Source organism: Entelurus aequoreus, linkage group LG25 (assembly GCF_033978785.1).
Source record: "Entelurus aequoreus isolate RoL-2023_Sb linkage group LG25, RoL_Eaeq_v1.1, whole genome shotgun sequence".
Taxonomy (NCBI): domain Eukaryota; kingdom Metazoa; phylum Chordata; class Actinopteri; order Syngnathiformes; family Syngnathidae; genus Entelurus; species Entelurus aequoreus.
Window position 1 is genome coordinate 12,934,815 of NC_084755.1, and position 18,679 is coordinate 12,953,493.

The following is an 18,679-nucleotide window of genomic DNA, read 5'->3' on the forward strand; positions in this document are numbered from 1 at the left end:
AAAGCTGCAAATGTCTTTGATTGCGTCGTAAATCCAACGTCTGTTTTTAAATACAGGAAAGAATTACATTAAACTTTGGCATAAAGAATGAATCAAGATGGTAAAAGCGAGGCGGCATTAATATTTAAGTAGCAATATGGTAATGTGGAAAATTCATTTCAGAAATGCTGCACGAGGTGTTTGACATTCTCCCAAATCATCGAGGTCCCATATTACAGTATTTTTCTACAATTTCAAATCGATTTCAGAGGTCCCACAATAGTGTGTTAAATATAGACTTGCTGCTCGAATCTAGACACTTTTGAAGTTATTGTATTCAGTGTTTTGTGTGTCTGTACTAGGGTTGTACAGTATACCGGTATTAGAATAGTACCACAATACTAATGAATCATGTTCGATACTATACCGCCTATAAAAAAGTACCGGTCCACCAACCCCCCATCGTCGTCACGTCGTGTCATTGCTGGCTTACGAGTAGACGAGCATGTTCGGCAGTGCACAATCACAGAGTACTTGCAAGCAGACACAGTGTGTAGACAGAAAAGGTGTCATGTCTGTTGATCATGTTTTTGTTTTGGCCATGTGTTGTTTGTTTTTTGGACTCTTTTTAGTTCCTGGTTGCACTTCCTGGTGTGTTTGTTTCCATAGCAACTCATTAGTTTTCACCTGGTTCACATCGTCATGTCACGCACCTGTTCACGTTTAGAGTCACGCACCTGGTTTCACTGATCATGTCACTATATAAGCTTTTCTGTTTCTGTTGTTCGTCCTGGCGACATCACATTCACACTCCTGCCACTCTGTTCACGCTCATGATCCATGCTGCTCTTTTTCATGCTTTTTCCTCATGCCAAGTAAGTTTTGTTTAATAGTTTTTGTGCCCTTGTGCAAGTCTTTTGTTTTGTATAGCCAAGTTTTCTACCTCCACTGTGAGCGCCTTTTGTTTATTCCTTTTTTATTGTTAAATACACATGTATTTAAATTCACGCCTCGCACGCGCCAATTTTCTGTTGCCTTCTGGGAGAACCAACCACGCCAGGGACCAAGTCCTGACAGTATGTCGCCAGCAGAAAAATTCTCCCGCACAAAAATTGGACGTTTTTGACGAGGCTTCTTGGGTGGTCCTGCGCGCGATGGAGGAGGAAACTCTGCGCTACTCCTCCATGGAGCACAGAGACATGATGTGGGGGCCAGATGGAAGACTGGTGCCATTGTGCTCTATTTGGTCCGAGGACGACGTTAGCAGGTCGCCCCAGCCGCGGAAGCGTCGCCCAAGACGGAGGACTTCCGCAAAGAGAGAGGACGCCTCACTCCCGCAAGCTCCTCCCCCTCCGGGCGGAAGCAAGCAGCAGGCAGCCCAGCTTCGCCCTGATGACTTCAGAGACCAGGATTTTTTTTTCAAGACTTTTTCTTTTGATCACTCCCCTCCAGCAAAAGACTCTAAACCCATAAACATGATACAACACTATCAGAACATGCTTTTGGACATTAGCGCAAGTCAATCCAAGCCACCCAAATTCCATGCCCCGCCCCCCAGGACTCAAGCCACGCCCAAGTCACAAACATTTTTTTTCTCTCCCAATCAATCCCAGGTGGGGAAGAATAAAATACTTTTTGGACAATTAAAAGGGGAGGATTCTGCTCCCCTCCTGACCTCTCTCCACCCACCCCAAAGGACGGTTCCGGAGCGCGTCTGGGATCCGCTCCTTGAGAGGGGGGGCTAGGGCTGGGGACTGTTCAGGTGGGGCAGTTCTTCGGTCTGCCAAGCCACAGCCTCCAGCACGGCCGCCACCACCAGTCTTTCGGCCTGCTAAGCCGCAACCTCCGGTTCGGCCACCACCACCGGTATTTCCACGCTGCCAAGCTCCAGTTGATGCACCACGCTGCCAAGCTCCAGTTGCTGCACCACGCTGCCAAGCTCCAGTTGCTGCACCACCCTGCCAAGCTCCAGTTGCTGCACCACGGCTGGCACCACGGCTGGCACCCGTCGCAGCACCAGCTCCACCACGCCAAGACCCACCACGTCGAGCTCCGGTACCAGCTCCACGACGCCAGGTGCCACCCGTTGCAGCACCACGGCTGGCACCCGTCGCAGCACCACGGCTGGCACCCGTCGCAGCACCACGGCTGGCACCCGTCGCAGCACCAGCTCCACCACGCCAAGACCCACCACGCCAAGCTCCGGTACCAGCTCCACGACGGCAAGCTCCGGTACCAGCTCCACGACGGCAAGCTCCGGTACCAGCTCCACACCAAGACCAAGACCCACGCCAACACCAAGACCAAGACCCACGCCAAGACCCTGACCCAAGCCAAGACAAAGACCAAGACCCCCCAAGCCAAGACCAAGACCAAGACCCCCCAAGCCAAGACAAAGACCAAGACCCGCCAAGCCAAGACAAAGACCAAGACCCCCCAAGCCAAGACAAAGACCAAGCACCACCATGCCAAGACAAAGACCCGCCACGCCAAGCTTCGCCGTTTGCTGCACCTGCGTCATCTGCTCCTGCCACGATGACAACGCATCCACCTCCTAGTCGGCCACGAATGTCGCCATTCCCAGGTCGTCCACCTCGTCTGGTACAGCGGCGCTCTACGCGTCGCCGGCATCTAACTCTGCCCCGGTGGATTCGGGGACACCTGGTCTGGCGACCCACCGCCATCTCCCCCTCCCGCCCTCCCATGACTCTTGATCCTGCCTTGTTTTATTTGTTTTTGGACATCTGGGATCTGTCCTTAAGGGAGGGGCTCTGTCATGTCTGTTGATCATGTTTTTGTTTTGGCCATGTGTTGTTTGTTTTTTGGACTCTTTTTAGTTCCTGGTTGCACTTCCTGGTTTGTTTGTTTCCATAGCAACTCATTAGTTTTCACCTGGTTCACATCGTCATGTCACGCACCTGTTCACGTTTAGGGTCACGCACCTGTTTTCACTGATCATGTCACTATATAAGCTTTTCTGTTTCTGTTGGTCTTTCTGGCGTCACAATGTAAACAAACGCCATTGGTAGATCTACACCTGACATCCACTGTAATGATACCAAGTACAGGAGCGTATCTAGTCGATACTACTATAATTATGCCAATATTTTGTGGCATCACAACATCTTCTTTCGTTTTTTTGAAAATTTATATTATGTTTATAAACTCAGGAAATATGTCCCTGGACACATGAGGACTTTGAATATGACCAATGTATGATCCTGTAACTACTTGGTATCGGATCGATACCTAAATTTGTGGTATCATCCAAAACTAATGTAAAGCATCCAAACAACAGAAGAATAAGTGATTATTGCATTTTAACAGAAGTGTAGATAGAACATTTTAAAAGAGAAAGTAAGCAGATATTAACAGTAAATGAACAAGTAGATTAATAATACATTTTTACAGTTTGTCCCTCATAATTTTGACAAATTAATAGAATGATACATGACACAATATGTTACTGCATAACAGGGGAGGGTCGCAGCTTACTGCGAGGTTTGTTCTCCCGGGATGCAAACGGACTATTCCGGACAAGACTTGCAGGCAGGAACATATTTATTTTCTCAATTAATCCTACACATCATAAAGACCGGAACCAAACAAAAGAAAAGCGTGCCGTTCACACGAGAAGCTAACGAACAAAAAAAACTTAACGCAGGAAACATAGAAGCTAAACACTTAACATGGACTATGGCATGGAACAAACAAGACTTACTGTGGCATGAAACAACTAACACTTAAGTGGACACAGCATCAATCGAACAACTAGCATAAACTTAAAATCGGACATGAAAACGAGCAGCGTGAACTACGGTATCGCATGAAACAAGCAATGACGACAGGACGACTGACTGGCAAAGAGAGGCTTAAATAATGGTCTCTTGACTAGAGCAGGTGCGTGTCCCGAACACCAGAGGCAGGTGAAACTAATAAGTCGCCATGGTAACTAAAACAAACACAGAAGTGTCACTAACAGGAACTAAAAGAGTCCAAAACTAACAGAAAATAACAAAAACATGATCCAGACCACAGATCATGACAACACCGTAGCTCACCGGCCTCAACATGTAAACATCCACTGTAATGATACCAAGTACAAGAGCGTATCTCGTTGATTCTACTATGATTATGTCGATAGTTTTTGGCATCACAACATCTTATTTTGTTTTTTTTAAATGTATATTATGTTTATAAACCCAGGAAATATGTCCCTGGACACATGAGGACTTTGAATATGACCAATGTGTGATCCTCTAACGACTTGGTATCGGATTTACACCCAAATTTGTGGTATCATCCAAAACTAATGTAAAGTATCAAACCACAGAAGAATAAGTGATTATTACATTTTAACATAAGTGTAGATAGAACATGTTAAAAGAGAAAGTAAGCAGATATTAACAGTCAATGAACAAGTAGATTAATAATTAATTTTCTACCACTTGTCCTTAATAATGTTGACAAAATAATAGAATGATAAATGACACAATATGTTACTGCATACACTACCGTTCAAAAGTTTGGGGTCACATTGAAATGTCCTTATTTTTGAAGGAAAAGCACTGTACTTTTCAATGAAGATAACTTTAAACTAGTCTTAACTTGAAAGAAATACACTCTATACATTGCTAATGTGGTAAATGACTATTCTAGCTGCAAATGTCTGGTTTTTGGTGCAATATCTACATAGGTGTATAGAGGCCCATTTCCAGCAACTATCACTCCAGTGTTCTAATGGTACAATGTTTTTGCTCATTGGCTCAGAAGGCTAAATTGATGATTAGAAAACCCTTGTGCCATCATGTTCACACATCTGAAAACAGTTTAGCTCGTTACAGAAGCTACAAAACTGACCTTCCTTTGAGCAGATTGAGTTTCTGGAGCATCACATTTGTGGGGTCAATTAAACGCTCAAAATGGCCAGAAAAAGAGAACTTTCATCTGAAACTCGACAGTCTATTCTTGTTCTTAGAAATGAAAGCTATTCCACAAAATTGTTTGGGTGACCCCAGACTTTTGAACGGTAGTGTATGTCAGCAGACTAAATTAGGAGCCTTTGTTTGTTTACTTACTACTAAAAGACAAGTTGTCTTGTATGTTCACTATTTTATTTAAGGACAAACTTGCAATAAGAAACATATGTTTAATGTAATTTTTTGTGGTCCTCTTTATTTAGAAAAGTACCGAAAAGCATCGAAATACATTTTGGTACCGATACTGGTACCAAAATATTGGTATCGGGACAACACTGGTACCTTTCTTTAGGTGTTCAGAGAGAATACAATTTGCATTGATAAATGTAAACAGGCTTCAAAACTGTAAGCCTAAAATGTAACTTTTTTACTGTAAATGTGAAGGTGAACCTTCCTAAATGATTGCTGAATTTCATATTCATTTTGGACTCATTTGCAAATGATTGGCTCGGGTTGTTTTTCCCCATGTTTATTGATCACTTTTTTTCCCCCAGTCTCCTTACTGAGTGTGTTTTTCCTCACTACGCTCTTGAAGACAAATTAGAATTGCAATCAATTAGAGGAGTTACTAAGATTCAGGTGAGGAGACTGTCAGGCTGCCATACAGACAGAATCACACACCAGGCTTCATTTCAGCTCTAATTTATTCTGTAATCAGTTAAAAAGAAAAATACAGCGTGTGTTCCCAAGAGGGAATCAATAAACTCCCATCTGCTGAGTGAGTCTGGCCTGCATAGTACGCACGCACACATTCTTGTATTTGTTACCTTTTTGAGACCTTCCAAAAATGCCTACCTCTTTAGGACCACCCTTTCTAGATATATAAAGATGTGTATTTACAACATTAATAATATATACACACTATGCAAATATAAAAAAGCTTGTTGTGGAATAATGAGTTGGAATTTCACAAGAAAAACGTTGAATTTTGGCAGTATTATAATAAAAGTCGTCATTTTACTCAACGCGAGTCAAAACTTTACAAGAAAAACTGAACATTTGTTATGATAAAAGTTGGATTTTTACTTAGTAACAGTCACAATCAATTTTACAACAAAAAGCTTAAAATTTGGGCAATTTTATGAAAAGAGCCGTACTTTTACTCGACAAAAGTCACAACGTTATAAGAAAACATTCAAATTTTGGTAATATTGTAACAATAATCAGAATTTTACCTGGCAAAATGATGACAAAAGTCATAATTTTGCTGCAAAAATGTCACTGTTTTACAAGAATAACAAAAAAATTTGCAATATTGTGATAAAAGTCAGCATTTTATATGACAGATGTCACCGTTTTGCATTAAAAAGTAATCATATTACATAAAAAAGTAATAATTTTACGAGAAAATATCATAATATTTCAGAAACAGAAAGAATATGAGAAATTGTTCCCAATTTTATAAGAGAAAAATCGACACATCGTGAGAAAAAGACTGATTTTAGTTTTATTTATTTACTTCGTTATTACAGTATGTCTCTACATACATATTTATTTTAATTCATTTAAATTAATTTTGGCCAAAGGGGGCGAATTTCAATTTCTTACACACACTTGTTATTACATATGTTGGCCAGAGGGGGAGCACTCCAAATTTTTACACACACTTGTTATTTCATATGTTGACAAAAGGGGGGGGGGCACTTTTAAAACCGACACACAGTCAATTTGAAAAATCCCTCCACCCTAATTTTGATAGATTTCACCACCAGGGGTGCAAATGAGACATTCTCTACACACACCCACACACACACACACACACACACACACACACACACACACACACACACACACACGCACACACACACACACACACACATGCACACACATTCTTGTATTTGTTACCCTCTTGAGACCTTCCAAAAATGCCTACCTCTTTAGGACCACCCTTTCTAAATATATAAAGATGTGTATTTACAACATTAATAATATATACATACTATGCAAATATAAAAAAGCTAGTTGTGGAAAAATGAGTTGGAATTTCACAAGAAAAACGTTGAATTTTGGCAGTATTATAATAAAAGTCGTCATTTTACTCAACGCGAGTCAAAACTTTACAAGAAAAACTGAACATTTGTTATGATAAAAGTTGTATTTTTACTTAGTAACAGTCACAATCAATTTTACAAGAAAAAGCTTAAAATGTGGGCAATTTTATGAAAAGAGCCGTACTTTTACTCGACAAAAGTCACAACGTTATAAGAAAACATTCAAATTTTGGTAATATTGTAATAATAATCAGAATTTTACCTGGCAAAATGATCACAAAAGTCATAATTTTACTGCAAAAATGTCACTGTTTTAAAAGAATAACAAAAAAATTTGCAATATTGTGATGAAAGTCAGCATTTTATATGACAAATGTCACCGTTTTGCATTAAAAAGTAATCATATTACATAAAAAAGTAACAATTTTACGAGAAAATATCGCAATATTACAGAAACAGAAAGAATATGAGAAATTGTTCCCAATTTTATAAGAGAAAAATCGACACATTGTGAGAAAAAGACTGATTTTAGTTTGATTTATTTACTTCGTTATTACAGTATGTCTCTACATACATATTTATTTTAATTCATTTAAATTAATTTTGGCCAAAGGGGGCGAATTTCAATTTCTTACACACACTTGTTATTACATATGTTGGCCAGACGGGGAGCACTCCAAATTTTTACACACACTTGTTATTTCATACGTTGACAAGAGGGGAGCACTTTTAAAACCGACACACAGTCAATTTCAAAAATCCCTCCACCCTAATTTTGATAGATTTCACCACCAGGGGTGCAAATGAGACATTCTCTACACACACCCACACACACACACACACACGCACACACGCACACACACACACTCACACTCATACACACATACACACGCGCACACGTTCTTGTATTTGTTACCTTCTTGAGACCTTCCAAAAATGCCTACCTCTTTAGGACCACCCTTTCTAGATATATAAAGATGTGTATTTACAACATTAATAATATATACACACTATGCAAATATAAAAAAGCTTGTTGTGGAAAAATGAGTTGGAATTTCACAAGAAAAACATAGAATTTTGGCAGTATTATAATAAAAGTCGTCATTTTACTCAACGCGAGTCAAAACTTTACAAGAAAAACTGAACATTTGTTATGATAAAAGTTGGATTTTTACTTAGTAACAGTCACAATCAATTTTACAAGAAAAAGCTTAAAATGTGGGCAATTTTATGAAAAGAGCCGTACTTTTACTCGACAAAAGTCACAACGTTATAAGAAAACATTCAAATTTTGGTAATATTGTAATAATAATCAGAATTTTACCTGGCAAAATGATGACAAAAGTCATAATTTTGCTGCAAAAATGTCACTGTTTTACAAGAATAACAAAAAAATTTGCAATATTGTGATAAAAGTCAGCATTTTATATGACAGATGTCACCGTTTTGCATTAAAAAGTAATCATATTACATAAAAAAGTAATAATTTTACGAGAAAATATCACAATATTTCAGAAACATAAAGAATATGAGAAATTGTTCCTAATTTTATAAGAGAAAAATCGACACATTGTGAGAAAAAGACTGATTTTAGTTTTATTTATTTACTTCGTTATTACAGTATGTATCTACATACATATTTATTTTAATTCATTTAAATTCATTTTGGCCAAAGGGGGCAAATTTCAATTTCTTACACACACTTGTTATTACATATGTTGGCCAGAGGGGGAGCACTCCAAATTTTTACACACACTTGTTATTTCATATGTTGACAAAAGGGGGGGGGGCACTTTTAAAACCGACACACAGTCAATTTGAAAAATCCCTCCACCCTAATTTTGATAGATTTCACCACCAGGGGTGCAAATGAGACATTCTCTACACACACCCACACACACACACACACACACACACACACACACACACACACACACACACACACACACACACACACACACACACACACACACACACACACATACACACGCGCACACATTCTTGTATTTGTTACCTTCTTGAGACCTTCCAAAAATGCCTACCTCTTTAGGACCACCCTTTCTAGATATATAAAGATTTGTATTTACAACATTAATAATATATACATACTATGCAAATATAAAAAAGCTTGTTGTGGAAAAAGGAGTTGGAATTTTACAAGAAAAACTTGGAATTTTGGGAGTATTATAATAAAAGTTGTCATTTTACTCAACGCGAGTCAAAACTTTACAAGAAAAACTGAACATTTGCGCAATGTTATGATAAAAGTTGGAATTTTACTCAATAACAGTCGCAATTTTACAAGAAAAAGCTTAACATTTGGGCAATTTTATGAAAAGAGTCGTACTTTTAATCGACAAAAGTCACAACGTTATAAGAAAACATTCAAATTTTGGCGATATTATAATAATAATCGGAATTTTACCTGGCAAAATGATGACAAAAGTCAAAAAATGTCACTGTTTTACAAGAACAACAAAAAAATTGGCAATATTGTGATAAGTCAGAATTTTATATGACATGTTTTGCATTGAAAAGTAATAATTTGACATAAAAAAGTAATCATTTTACGAGAAAATATTGCAATATCACAGAAACAGAGAGAATATGAGAAATTGTTCCCAATTTTATAAGAAAAAAGTCGACACATTGTGAGAAAAAGACTGCTTTTGACCTGCGAAAAATGCCTACCTCTTTAGGATCACCCTTTCTACATATATAAATATTTGTATTTACAACATTAATATATATACATAACATGCAAATATAAAAAAGCTTGTTGTGGAAAAATTATTTTGAATTTCACAAGAAAAACATAGAATTTTGGCAGTATTATAATAAAAGTCGTCATTTTACTCAAAGCGAGTCAAAACTTTACAAGAAAAACTGAACATTTGTTATGATAAAAGTACTCAATAACAGTCGCAATTTTACAAGAAAAAGCTTAAAATGTTGCCAATTTTTTGAAAAGTCATAACTTTACTCAAAAAATGTCACTGTTTTACAAGAACGACAAAAAAATTGGCAATATTTTGATAAAAGTCAGCATTTTATGTGACAATTGTCACCGTTTTGCATTAAAAAGTAATCCTATTACATAAAAAAGTAATAATTAAACTGCTGCCTTTGCACCTGTCAATGTTTACTTTTGTATGCTCATCAAAGGCCTACTGAAATGAACATAAACAATGACTTTATCCTTTTAAAGGTCTACTGAAATGATTTTTTTTTTATTTAAACGGGGATAGCAGATCCATTCTATGTGTCATACTTGATCATTTTGCGATATTGCCATATTTTTGCTGAAAGGATTTAGTATAGAACAACGACGATAAATTTCGCAACTTTTGGTCTCTAATAAAAAAAATCCTTGCCCCTACCGGAAGTAGCGTGTCGTTGTCAGTTGTTCACCTCCTCATATTTTCCTATTGTTTTCAACGCAGCTAGAGCGATTCGGACCGAGAAAGCGACGATTACCCCATTAATTTGAGCGAGGATGAAAGATTCGTGGATGAGGAACGTTAGAGTGACGGACTAGAATGCAGTGCAAGACATATCTTTTTTCGCTCTGACCGTAACTTAGGTACAAGCTGGCTCATTGGATTTCACACTCTCTCCTTTTTCTATTGTGGATCACGGATTTGTATTTTAAACCACCTCGGATACTATATCCTCTTGAAAATGAGAGTCGAGAACGCGAAATGGACATTCACAGTGACTTTTATCTCCACGACAATACATCGGCGAAGCTCTTTAGCTACTGAGCTAACGTGATAGCATCTGGCTCAAATGCAGATAGAAACAAAATAAATAAATCCCTGACTGGAAGGATAGACAGAAGATCAACAATACTATTAAACCATGTACATGTAACTACACGGTTAATAATTCTCAGCCTGGCAAAGCTTAACAATGCTGTTGCTAACGACGCTGAAGCTAACTTAGCAACTTAGCAACCGGACCTCACAGAGCTATGATAAAAACATTAGCTATCCACCTACGCCAGCCAGCCCTCATCTGCTCATCAACACCCGTGCTCACCTGCGTTCCAGCGATCGACGGCGCGACGAAGGACTTCACCCGATCACAGATGCGGTTGGGGGCTAGCATCGGCTAGCGCGTCTGCTATCCAAGTAAGTCTTCCTTGTTGTGTTGCTACAGCCAGCCGCTAATACACCGATCCCACCTACAACTTTCTTCTTTGCAATCTCCATTGTTCATTAAACAAATTGCAAAAGATTCACCAACACAGATGTCCAGAATACTGTGGAATTATGAAATGAAAACAGAGCTTTTTGTATCGGCCTCAATGGGGGAGCCATACCTCTGTTCTACTGGCTACGTCACGCGCATACGTCATATCCAAAGGACTTTTCAACCGGAAGTTTAGCAAGTTAACCCGGCCGTATTGGCATGTGTTGCAATGTTAAGATTTCCTCATTGATATATAAATTATCAAACTGCGTGGTCGGTAGTAGCGGGTTTCAGTAGGCCTTTAAATCAACAAAAAAATCCTGACTTTGGAGCAATGTTCACGGACTCTAGTATTTGGCTCTCTGTTAGATGCAATGGTTTTCCGTATTGGGACCATGATTTCGGTCCTCATATGGACGGTACTTTTCCTTGTTGATGTCTCAAGAAGGGTAGGAATACAAGCACGCACACACACACACACACACACACACACACACACACACACACACACACACACACACACACACACACACACACACACACACACACACACACACACACACACTTACCTGAAATACTCAACGGAGGCTGTCTGGTCCGCGATGAGCGCCAAGGCAACGTTGGCTTTGCTGATGTCCGGCAGGGCGCCCATCTCCCGGATGACGTTGGCGACCATCAGCTGCATGAAGCGCAGAGCCTGCAGGTAGTCGGGTCTTCCGGCAAAGATCTCATCCAGACGTTCTAGGTGCTGCCTGAGACCCGTCTGCACATTGCCGATAGAGCCAACGGCCTGAAATATACCATAAAATAGAACTATTAAGAACATGATATGCATCGGAAAGAAGACAAAAGTGGAAAAACTGACCTTAACCAAGGCTGAATAAAAATATTGATTAACACTTCCTGCACATCATGTCACTAAAGTAACTCTTTATAGGCACCTGCTCAAATATAGAACAGGTCGTAAAATGACAACTTTCCATCTCATAATATTATACGACTTAATATTACAACTTTAACTTGCAAGAGTTACAACTTTGTTCTCATAAAAAAAAACTCATAATACTGTATGACTTACTGTATGCTCATGGAATTAAAACCTTATTTTAATTATGTATATATGGTGACATTGAAATGTCATTCTTCTAAAAAATAAAATACCAACGCAATTTGCCTCTCAAAATAGTAAATATCATCATACATATGTTTAAATAATATAACAATGAAATTAAAAAGAGAGAAAGGAATACATATCAAAACTACAATCATTGTCTTTAAAGGCCTACTGAAATGATTTTGTTTTATTTAAACGGGGATAGCAGATCCATTCTATGTGTCATACTTGATCATTTCGCGATATTGCCATATTTTTGCTGAAAGGATTTAGTAGAGAACATCGACGATAAAGTTCGCAACTTTTGGTCGCTGATAAAAAAAAGCCTTGCCTGTACCGGAAGTAGCGTGACGTCAAAGGTTGAAAGGCTCCTCACATTTCCCCATTGTTTACACCAGCAGCGAGAGCGATTCGGACCGAGAAAGCGACGATTACCCCATTAATTTGAGCGAGGATGAAAGATTTGTGGATGAGGAACGTGAGAGTGAAGGACTAGAGTGCAGTGCAGGACATATATTTTTTCGCTCTGACCGTAACTTAGGTACAAGGGTTCATTGGATTCCACACTTTCTCCTTTTTCTATTGTGGATCACGGATTTGTATTTTAACCCACCTCGGATACTATATTCTCTTGAAAATGAGAGTCGAGAACGCGAAATGGACATTCACAGTGACTTTTATTTCCACGACAATACATCGGCGAAGCACTTTAGCTACGGAGCTAACGTGATAGCATCGGGCTTAACTGCATATAGAAACAAAATAAATAAGCCCCTGACTGGAAGGATAGACAGAAAATCAACAATACTATTAAACCATGGACCTGTAACTACACGGTTAATGCTTTCCAGCCTGGCGAAGCTTAACAATGCTGTTGCTAACGACACCATTGAAGCTAACTTAGCTACGGGACCTCACATAGCTATGCTAAAAACATTAGCTATCCACCTACGCCAGCCCTCATCTGCTCATCAACACCCGTGCTCACCTGCGTTCCAGCGATCGACGGCGCGACGAAGGACTTCACCCGATCATCGATGCGGTCAGCGGCTAGCGTCGGATAGCGCGTCTGCTATCCAAATCAAAGTCCTCCTGGTTGTGTTGCTGCAGCCATCCGCTAATACACTGATCCCACCTACAGCTTTCTTCTTTGCAGTCTTCATTGTTCATTAAACAAATTGCAAAAGATTCACCAACACAGATGTCCAGAATACTGTGGAATTTTGAGATGAAAACAGAGCTTTTTGTATTGGATTCAATGGTGTCCGAATACTTCCGTTTCAACCATTGACGTCACGCGCAAACGTCATCATATCTAGACGTTTTCAACCGGAAGTTCCCCGGGAAATTTAAAATTGCACTTTATAAGTTAACCCGGCTGTATTGGCATGTGTTACAATGTTAAAATTTCATCATTGATATATAAACTATCAGACTGCGTGGTCGGTAGTAGTGGCTTTCAGTAGGCCTTTAACTCCATCACTACAAGTGAAAAATCTGGGCGTCGTTTTCGACTCTGGCCTTAGTTTTGTATCACATATAAAAAATATAACAAAAATAGGTTTTTATCATCTTAAGAATATAGCCAGAGTTCGCCCGATTCTCTCTCAGGGCAACACGGAGATGCTAATGCATGCTTTTATTATTACAAGTCTTATAAATTATTGTAACGCCCTGCTTTCTGCTCTTCCTAAAAAGGTTATTGCACCTTTGCAATTACTCCAAAATTCAGCGGCACGTGTCCTGACGAAGACCAGAAGGCGGGCTCACATTACACCAGTTTTAAAATCTCTGCAATGGCTCCCCATGTGTTTCAGGATCACATGTAAGGTTTTTATGGTATTGGGCCTTATCTTTCAGATATGCTTTTACCCTATGAGCCTTCCCGGGCCCTGTGATCCTCCGGCACTCATCTACTAATTATTCCCAAAGTCAGGACACAAAGTCACGGGATGGCATCTTTCCACCATTATAACTCCCGTCTATGGAACAGTTTGCCGGAGGACCTCAGGGCTGTGGAGAAGGGTCATGTTTTTAAGAGCAGGCTTAAGACCCGCCTTTTTGATTTGGCTTTTACCTGATATTAATTATATTATTGACGTCATTTGTATTTTACTTTTTATCCTATTAGTTATGCAAGATTGTATTTAGTTCTATTTATGTATTTAATACCTGTATATTTACCATGAATTGATTAACGTGGACCCCGACTTAAACAAAATGAAAAACTTATTCGGGTGTTACCATTTAGTGGTCAATTGTACGGAATATGTACTGTACTGTGCAATCTACTGATACAAGTTTCAATCAATCAATATTCATTTTATTTTTTCTATTCATCTTCGGATGTCTTGCTTGTATTTTATTCTTCATCCCTACTCATGGTTCTTACTATTTTACAAGTTTTATTAATTTTATTTTCCAACGTTCCTCCTGGTGCAGATGGCTACTGTGATAGTGTTTACTCACATGTCTCCTCTGTACTCAGCCATGCAATCATTGGTCCATATAGTTGCATATGTGTGTATGTTGTGTGTGTGTGTGTGTGTGTGTGTGTGTGTGTTTGGTATCTGTGTCCGTGCATACTTATGTGATAATGGAGGATTTGGTTCATCAGGGTATTGTTTTTAACTCTGTAAAGCATTTTGCGTTGCATTTCTTTTATGTATGAAAATCACTTTATAAATAAAATTTGATTGATTGAAAAACACATTTTTTCCATAATTTTAAAACTTTTTCTTGCAAAGTTACAGTTTTTTTTAGTAAAAAATATTGTGAAATTCATATTTTTCTTTCAAAATAGTAATAACTATTCAGTAATTTTAAAAGGAAAAACATATTTTATTGTATTTTTCATCGTGAGCCTTTTACGACTTTGTTGTCATAAAAATAAACATTTTATATTAACTAAAATTTGCAAATAATATTTTTTTTTTTCTAAAATGATACTGGATATTTGTATTAATTATACTTGCATTTTGATTGCAGTACTTTCCTCTTATAGTATTTTATCCACTTATATATTACAATGTGATCATATAACATATTCAATTGTCATTTTATGCGATGAGGTGGCGAATGCAGCTGAGATAGGCTCCAGCGACCCCCCGCAACCCCGAAAGGGACAAGCGGTAGAAAATGGATGGATGGATGGAATTGTCATTTGAAAATATTCTATTTCCTGGCTGTGCTATTTTCAGTGCAGTAACCAAAACATGATGAATGTTACTATTATGTGATAATGGGGGATATAGGTCACCGGGGTATTGTTTTTAACTTTGTAGAGCACTTTGCGTTGCATTTGTTTTCTGTATGAAAAGCGCTTCATAAATAAAGTTTGATTGATTGACTGATTGAAAAACATATGTTTTCACTAAATTTAAAACTTTTTTAAAAGTTTATTTTATTAAGAAAATATTGTCAAATGCATCTTTTTCCTTTCAAAAATAGTAATAACTATTCAGTAATTTTGAAAGAAAAACATTTTATTTTGTTTATATTTTTCATCATGAGCCTTTTACGACTTTGTTGTCATAAGAATAAACATTTTATATCAACTAAAATTTCTAAATAATACATATATTTTTTAAATAAAATTATACTGGATATTTTTATTATTTTATTTTGCATTTCGATTACAGTACTTTCCTATTATAGTATTTTATCCACTTTTCATATTACAATGTGCTCATATAACCTATTCAGCTGTCATTTTAAAATATTCTATTTCCTAGCCGTGCTATTTTCAGTGCATTTTTTTTACGTATGAAAACCGCTTTATAAATAAAGTTTGATTGATTGACTGATTGAAAAACAATTTTTTTCAATAAATTTAAAACTTTTTTAAAAGTTTATATTAGTAAAAAAATATTGTCAAATTCATCTTTTTTTTTTTTTTTTTTTGAAATAGTAATAACTACCAGTCATTTTAAAAGAAAAACATATTTTATTTTGTTTATATTTTTCATCATGAGCCTTTTCCGACTTTGTTGTCATAAGAATAAACATTTTATATTAACTAAAATTTTAAAATAATACATATATTTTTTAAATAAAATTATACTGGATATTTTTATTATTTTATTTTGCATTTTGATTGCAGTACTTTCCTATTATAGTATTTTATCCACTTTTCATATTACATTGTGATCATATAACATATTCAGTTGTCATTTTAACATATTCTATTTCTTGGCGGTGCTATTTTCAGTGCAGTAACCAAAACATGATGAATGTTACTCAGGGCGTTTAGAAATTAAGGAACACAAAAAAAAATTGTCTCGCACATTCATCCAGATCTGAACCAATAACTCAGTGAATAAGAGCAATTGTGTAATTATGCTAATCAACAAATACAAAACAGGGAAAACAATCTTCACGTTGGAGGCACAAAGGCCCATAAATAATAAAACATGACAATGAGAGAACAACGAAGACGGAGCGTAGTTTCTCCCCGCAGGACAAGATTAACTTCACTCTACAACCTTGTACTTTATTCAGATTAAACAGTATTAGAGGGGAAATAGCGGCAACAATACCGGAGAGATTTGCAATCATTGAAGTCTTTGATAGTGACAACAAGAGTGGGAGGAGGCGCCATGGCGTGTGTAGCTTCAACATGCTTGGCTTTCATGTCGGAACAAAAACGACACCGCCATCGCCTACACCATCGCGGTGAGGAATGCTGAGAGGAGGATCAGAAAATGATGTATTTTGCAGAAACACCAGATCCAAAGAGGACTGAACATTCACTCGGTGCACAATAACAAGATGAATATGTGGCGTCCATAAGGCGAATGATCTATTTTTGTTATGTTTTTTCGGATTATAAGGCGCATTAAAGGGGTCATATTATTATTATTATTTTTTTCTAAATGTAACACACTTCCTTGTGGTCTACATAACACGTATTGGTGGTTTTTGGTCAAAATGTTGCATAGATTATGTTTTACTGATCATCTTCTAGCCGCTTTCTGACAGTCGCTTCCGGAAGCGCCGACTTATTTACGTGGCTCACCTTCGGGAGCGTCTTCTCCCCGCCATCTTTGTTGTAGCGGTGTAGCGTGCAAGGACGGGAGTGGAAGAAGTGTCAAAAGATGGAGCTAACTGTTTTAATGACATTCAGACTTTACCTTAATCAATAACGGAGCAGCAAAAACCGTCCGACCGGTACACTCTAATAAATAAAGTTCCTTGGGTGAATAATGTGAACTCACTACACCGGTATGTTTTAGCGCTTTCAGGGCGAGTTTACTGACAGATATAAGTAAGAACTATACACTACTTTATATTAGAAATGGCAACAGCGGAGGATGAATGTCACATAACAAGAAGAAAAAAGAAGAAGCTTATCAGCACGGATTACAAAGGCGGATGCGCGCACTTTTTCAGGATTTATGCAGATCCCAAATACAGATCAGCAGGTACCAGAAGGTAAGAAAAGTTGTTTGCAGATAATATGTCTTACCTTATACACAGACCATAATGATACACATATGTTGAAGAATTCATAGCTTACCAAAGTCGTACTAAAACATTTTGATAGATTTTTGAGCGCCGTGTGTAATGTTCTATATTTTCAATGGAACATATCAAATGTTGTTGTCGTTTACTGGAGTCACATTGCGTAAATCGTAAGTAAAAATAAAATACAATGATTTGCAAATCCCTTTCAACTTATATTCAATTGAATAGACTGCAAAGACATGATAATTAACGTTCGAACTGAGAAACCACATTTTTTTCCCCAAATAATAATTCACTTAGAATTCAATGGCAGCAACACATTGCAAAAAAGTTGGCAAAGGGACATTTTTACCACTGTGTTACATGGCCTTTCCTTTTAACAACACTCAGTAAACGTTTGGGAACTGAGGAGACCAATTTTTGAAGCTTTTCAGGTGGAATTATTTCCCATTCTTGCTTAATGTACAGCTTAACTTGTTCAACAGTCCGGGGTAACACGTGGCTTGGCATTGTCTTGCTGAAATAAGCAGGGGCGTCCATGAAAAAGACGTTATTTGGATGGCAACATGTGTTGCTCCAAAACAAAACCTTTCAGCATTAATGGTGCCTTCACAGATGTGTAAGTTACCCATGCCTTGGGCACTAATACACCCCCATACCATCACAGATGCTGGCTTTTGAACTATGCGCCTTTAACAAATCCGGATGGGTCTTTTCTTCTTTCTTCCGTAGGACACGACGTCCACAGTTTCCAAAAACAATTTGAAATGTGGACTCGTCAGACCACAGAACACTTTTCCACTTTGCATCAGTCCATCTTAGATGAGCTCGAACCCAGCCGAGCCGGCGGCGTTTCTGGGTGTTGTTGATAAATGGCTTTCGCTTTGCACAGTAGAGTTTTAACTTGCACTTACAGACGTAGCGACAAACCGTAGTTACTGACAGTGGTTTTCCGA

The 18,679-nt window shown here is 38.0% G+C and overlaps 1 protein-coding gene across 1 annotated transcript in view; it reads right to left on the minus strand.

Moving 5' to 3' along the window:
- Positions 1–18,679, minus strand: part of LOC133642348 (protein tweety homolog 2-like) — a 146,274-nt gene that overhangs the window by 67,188 nt on the left and 60,407 nt on the right. Inside the window, exon 4 of the mRNA XM_062036482.1 lies at positions 11,713–11,933. Coding sequence (XP_061892466.1) covers positions 11,713–11,933 — 221 coding nt within the window. The remainder of the gene's footprint in view (positions 1–11,712; positions 11,934–18,679) is intronic.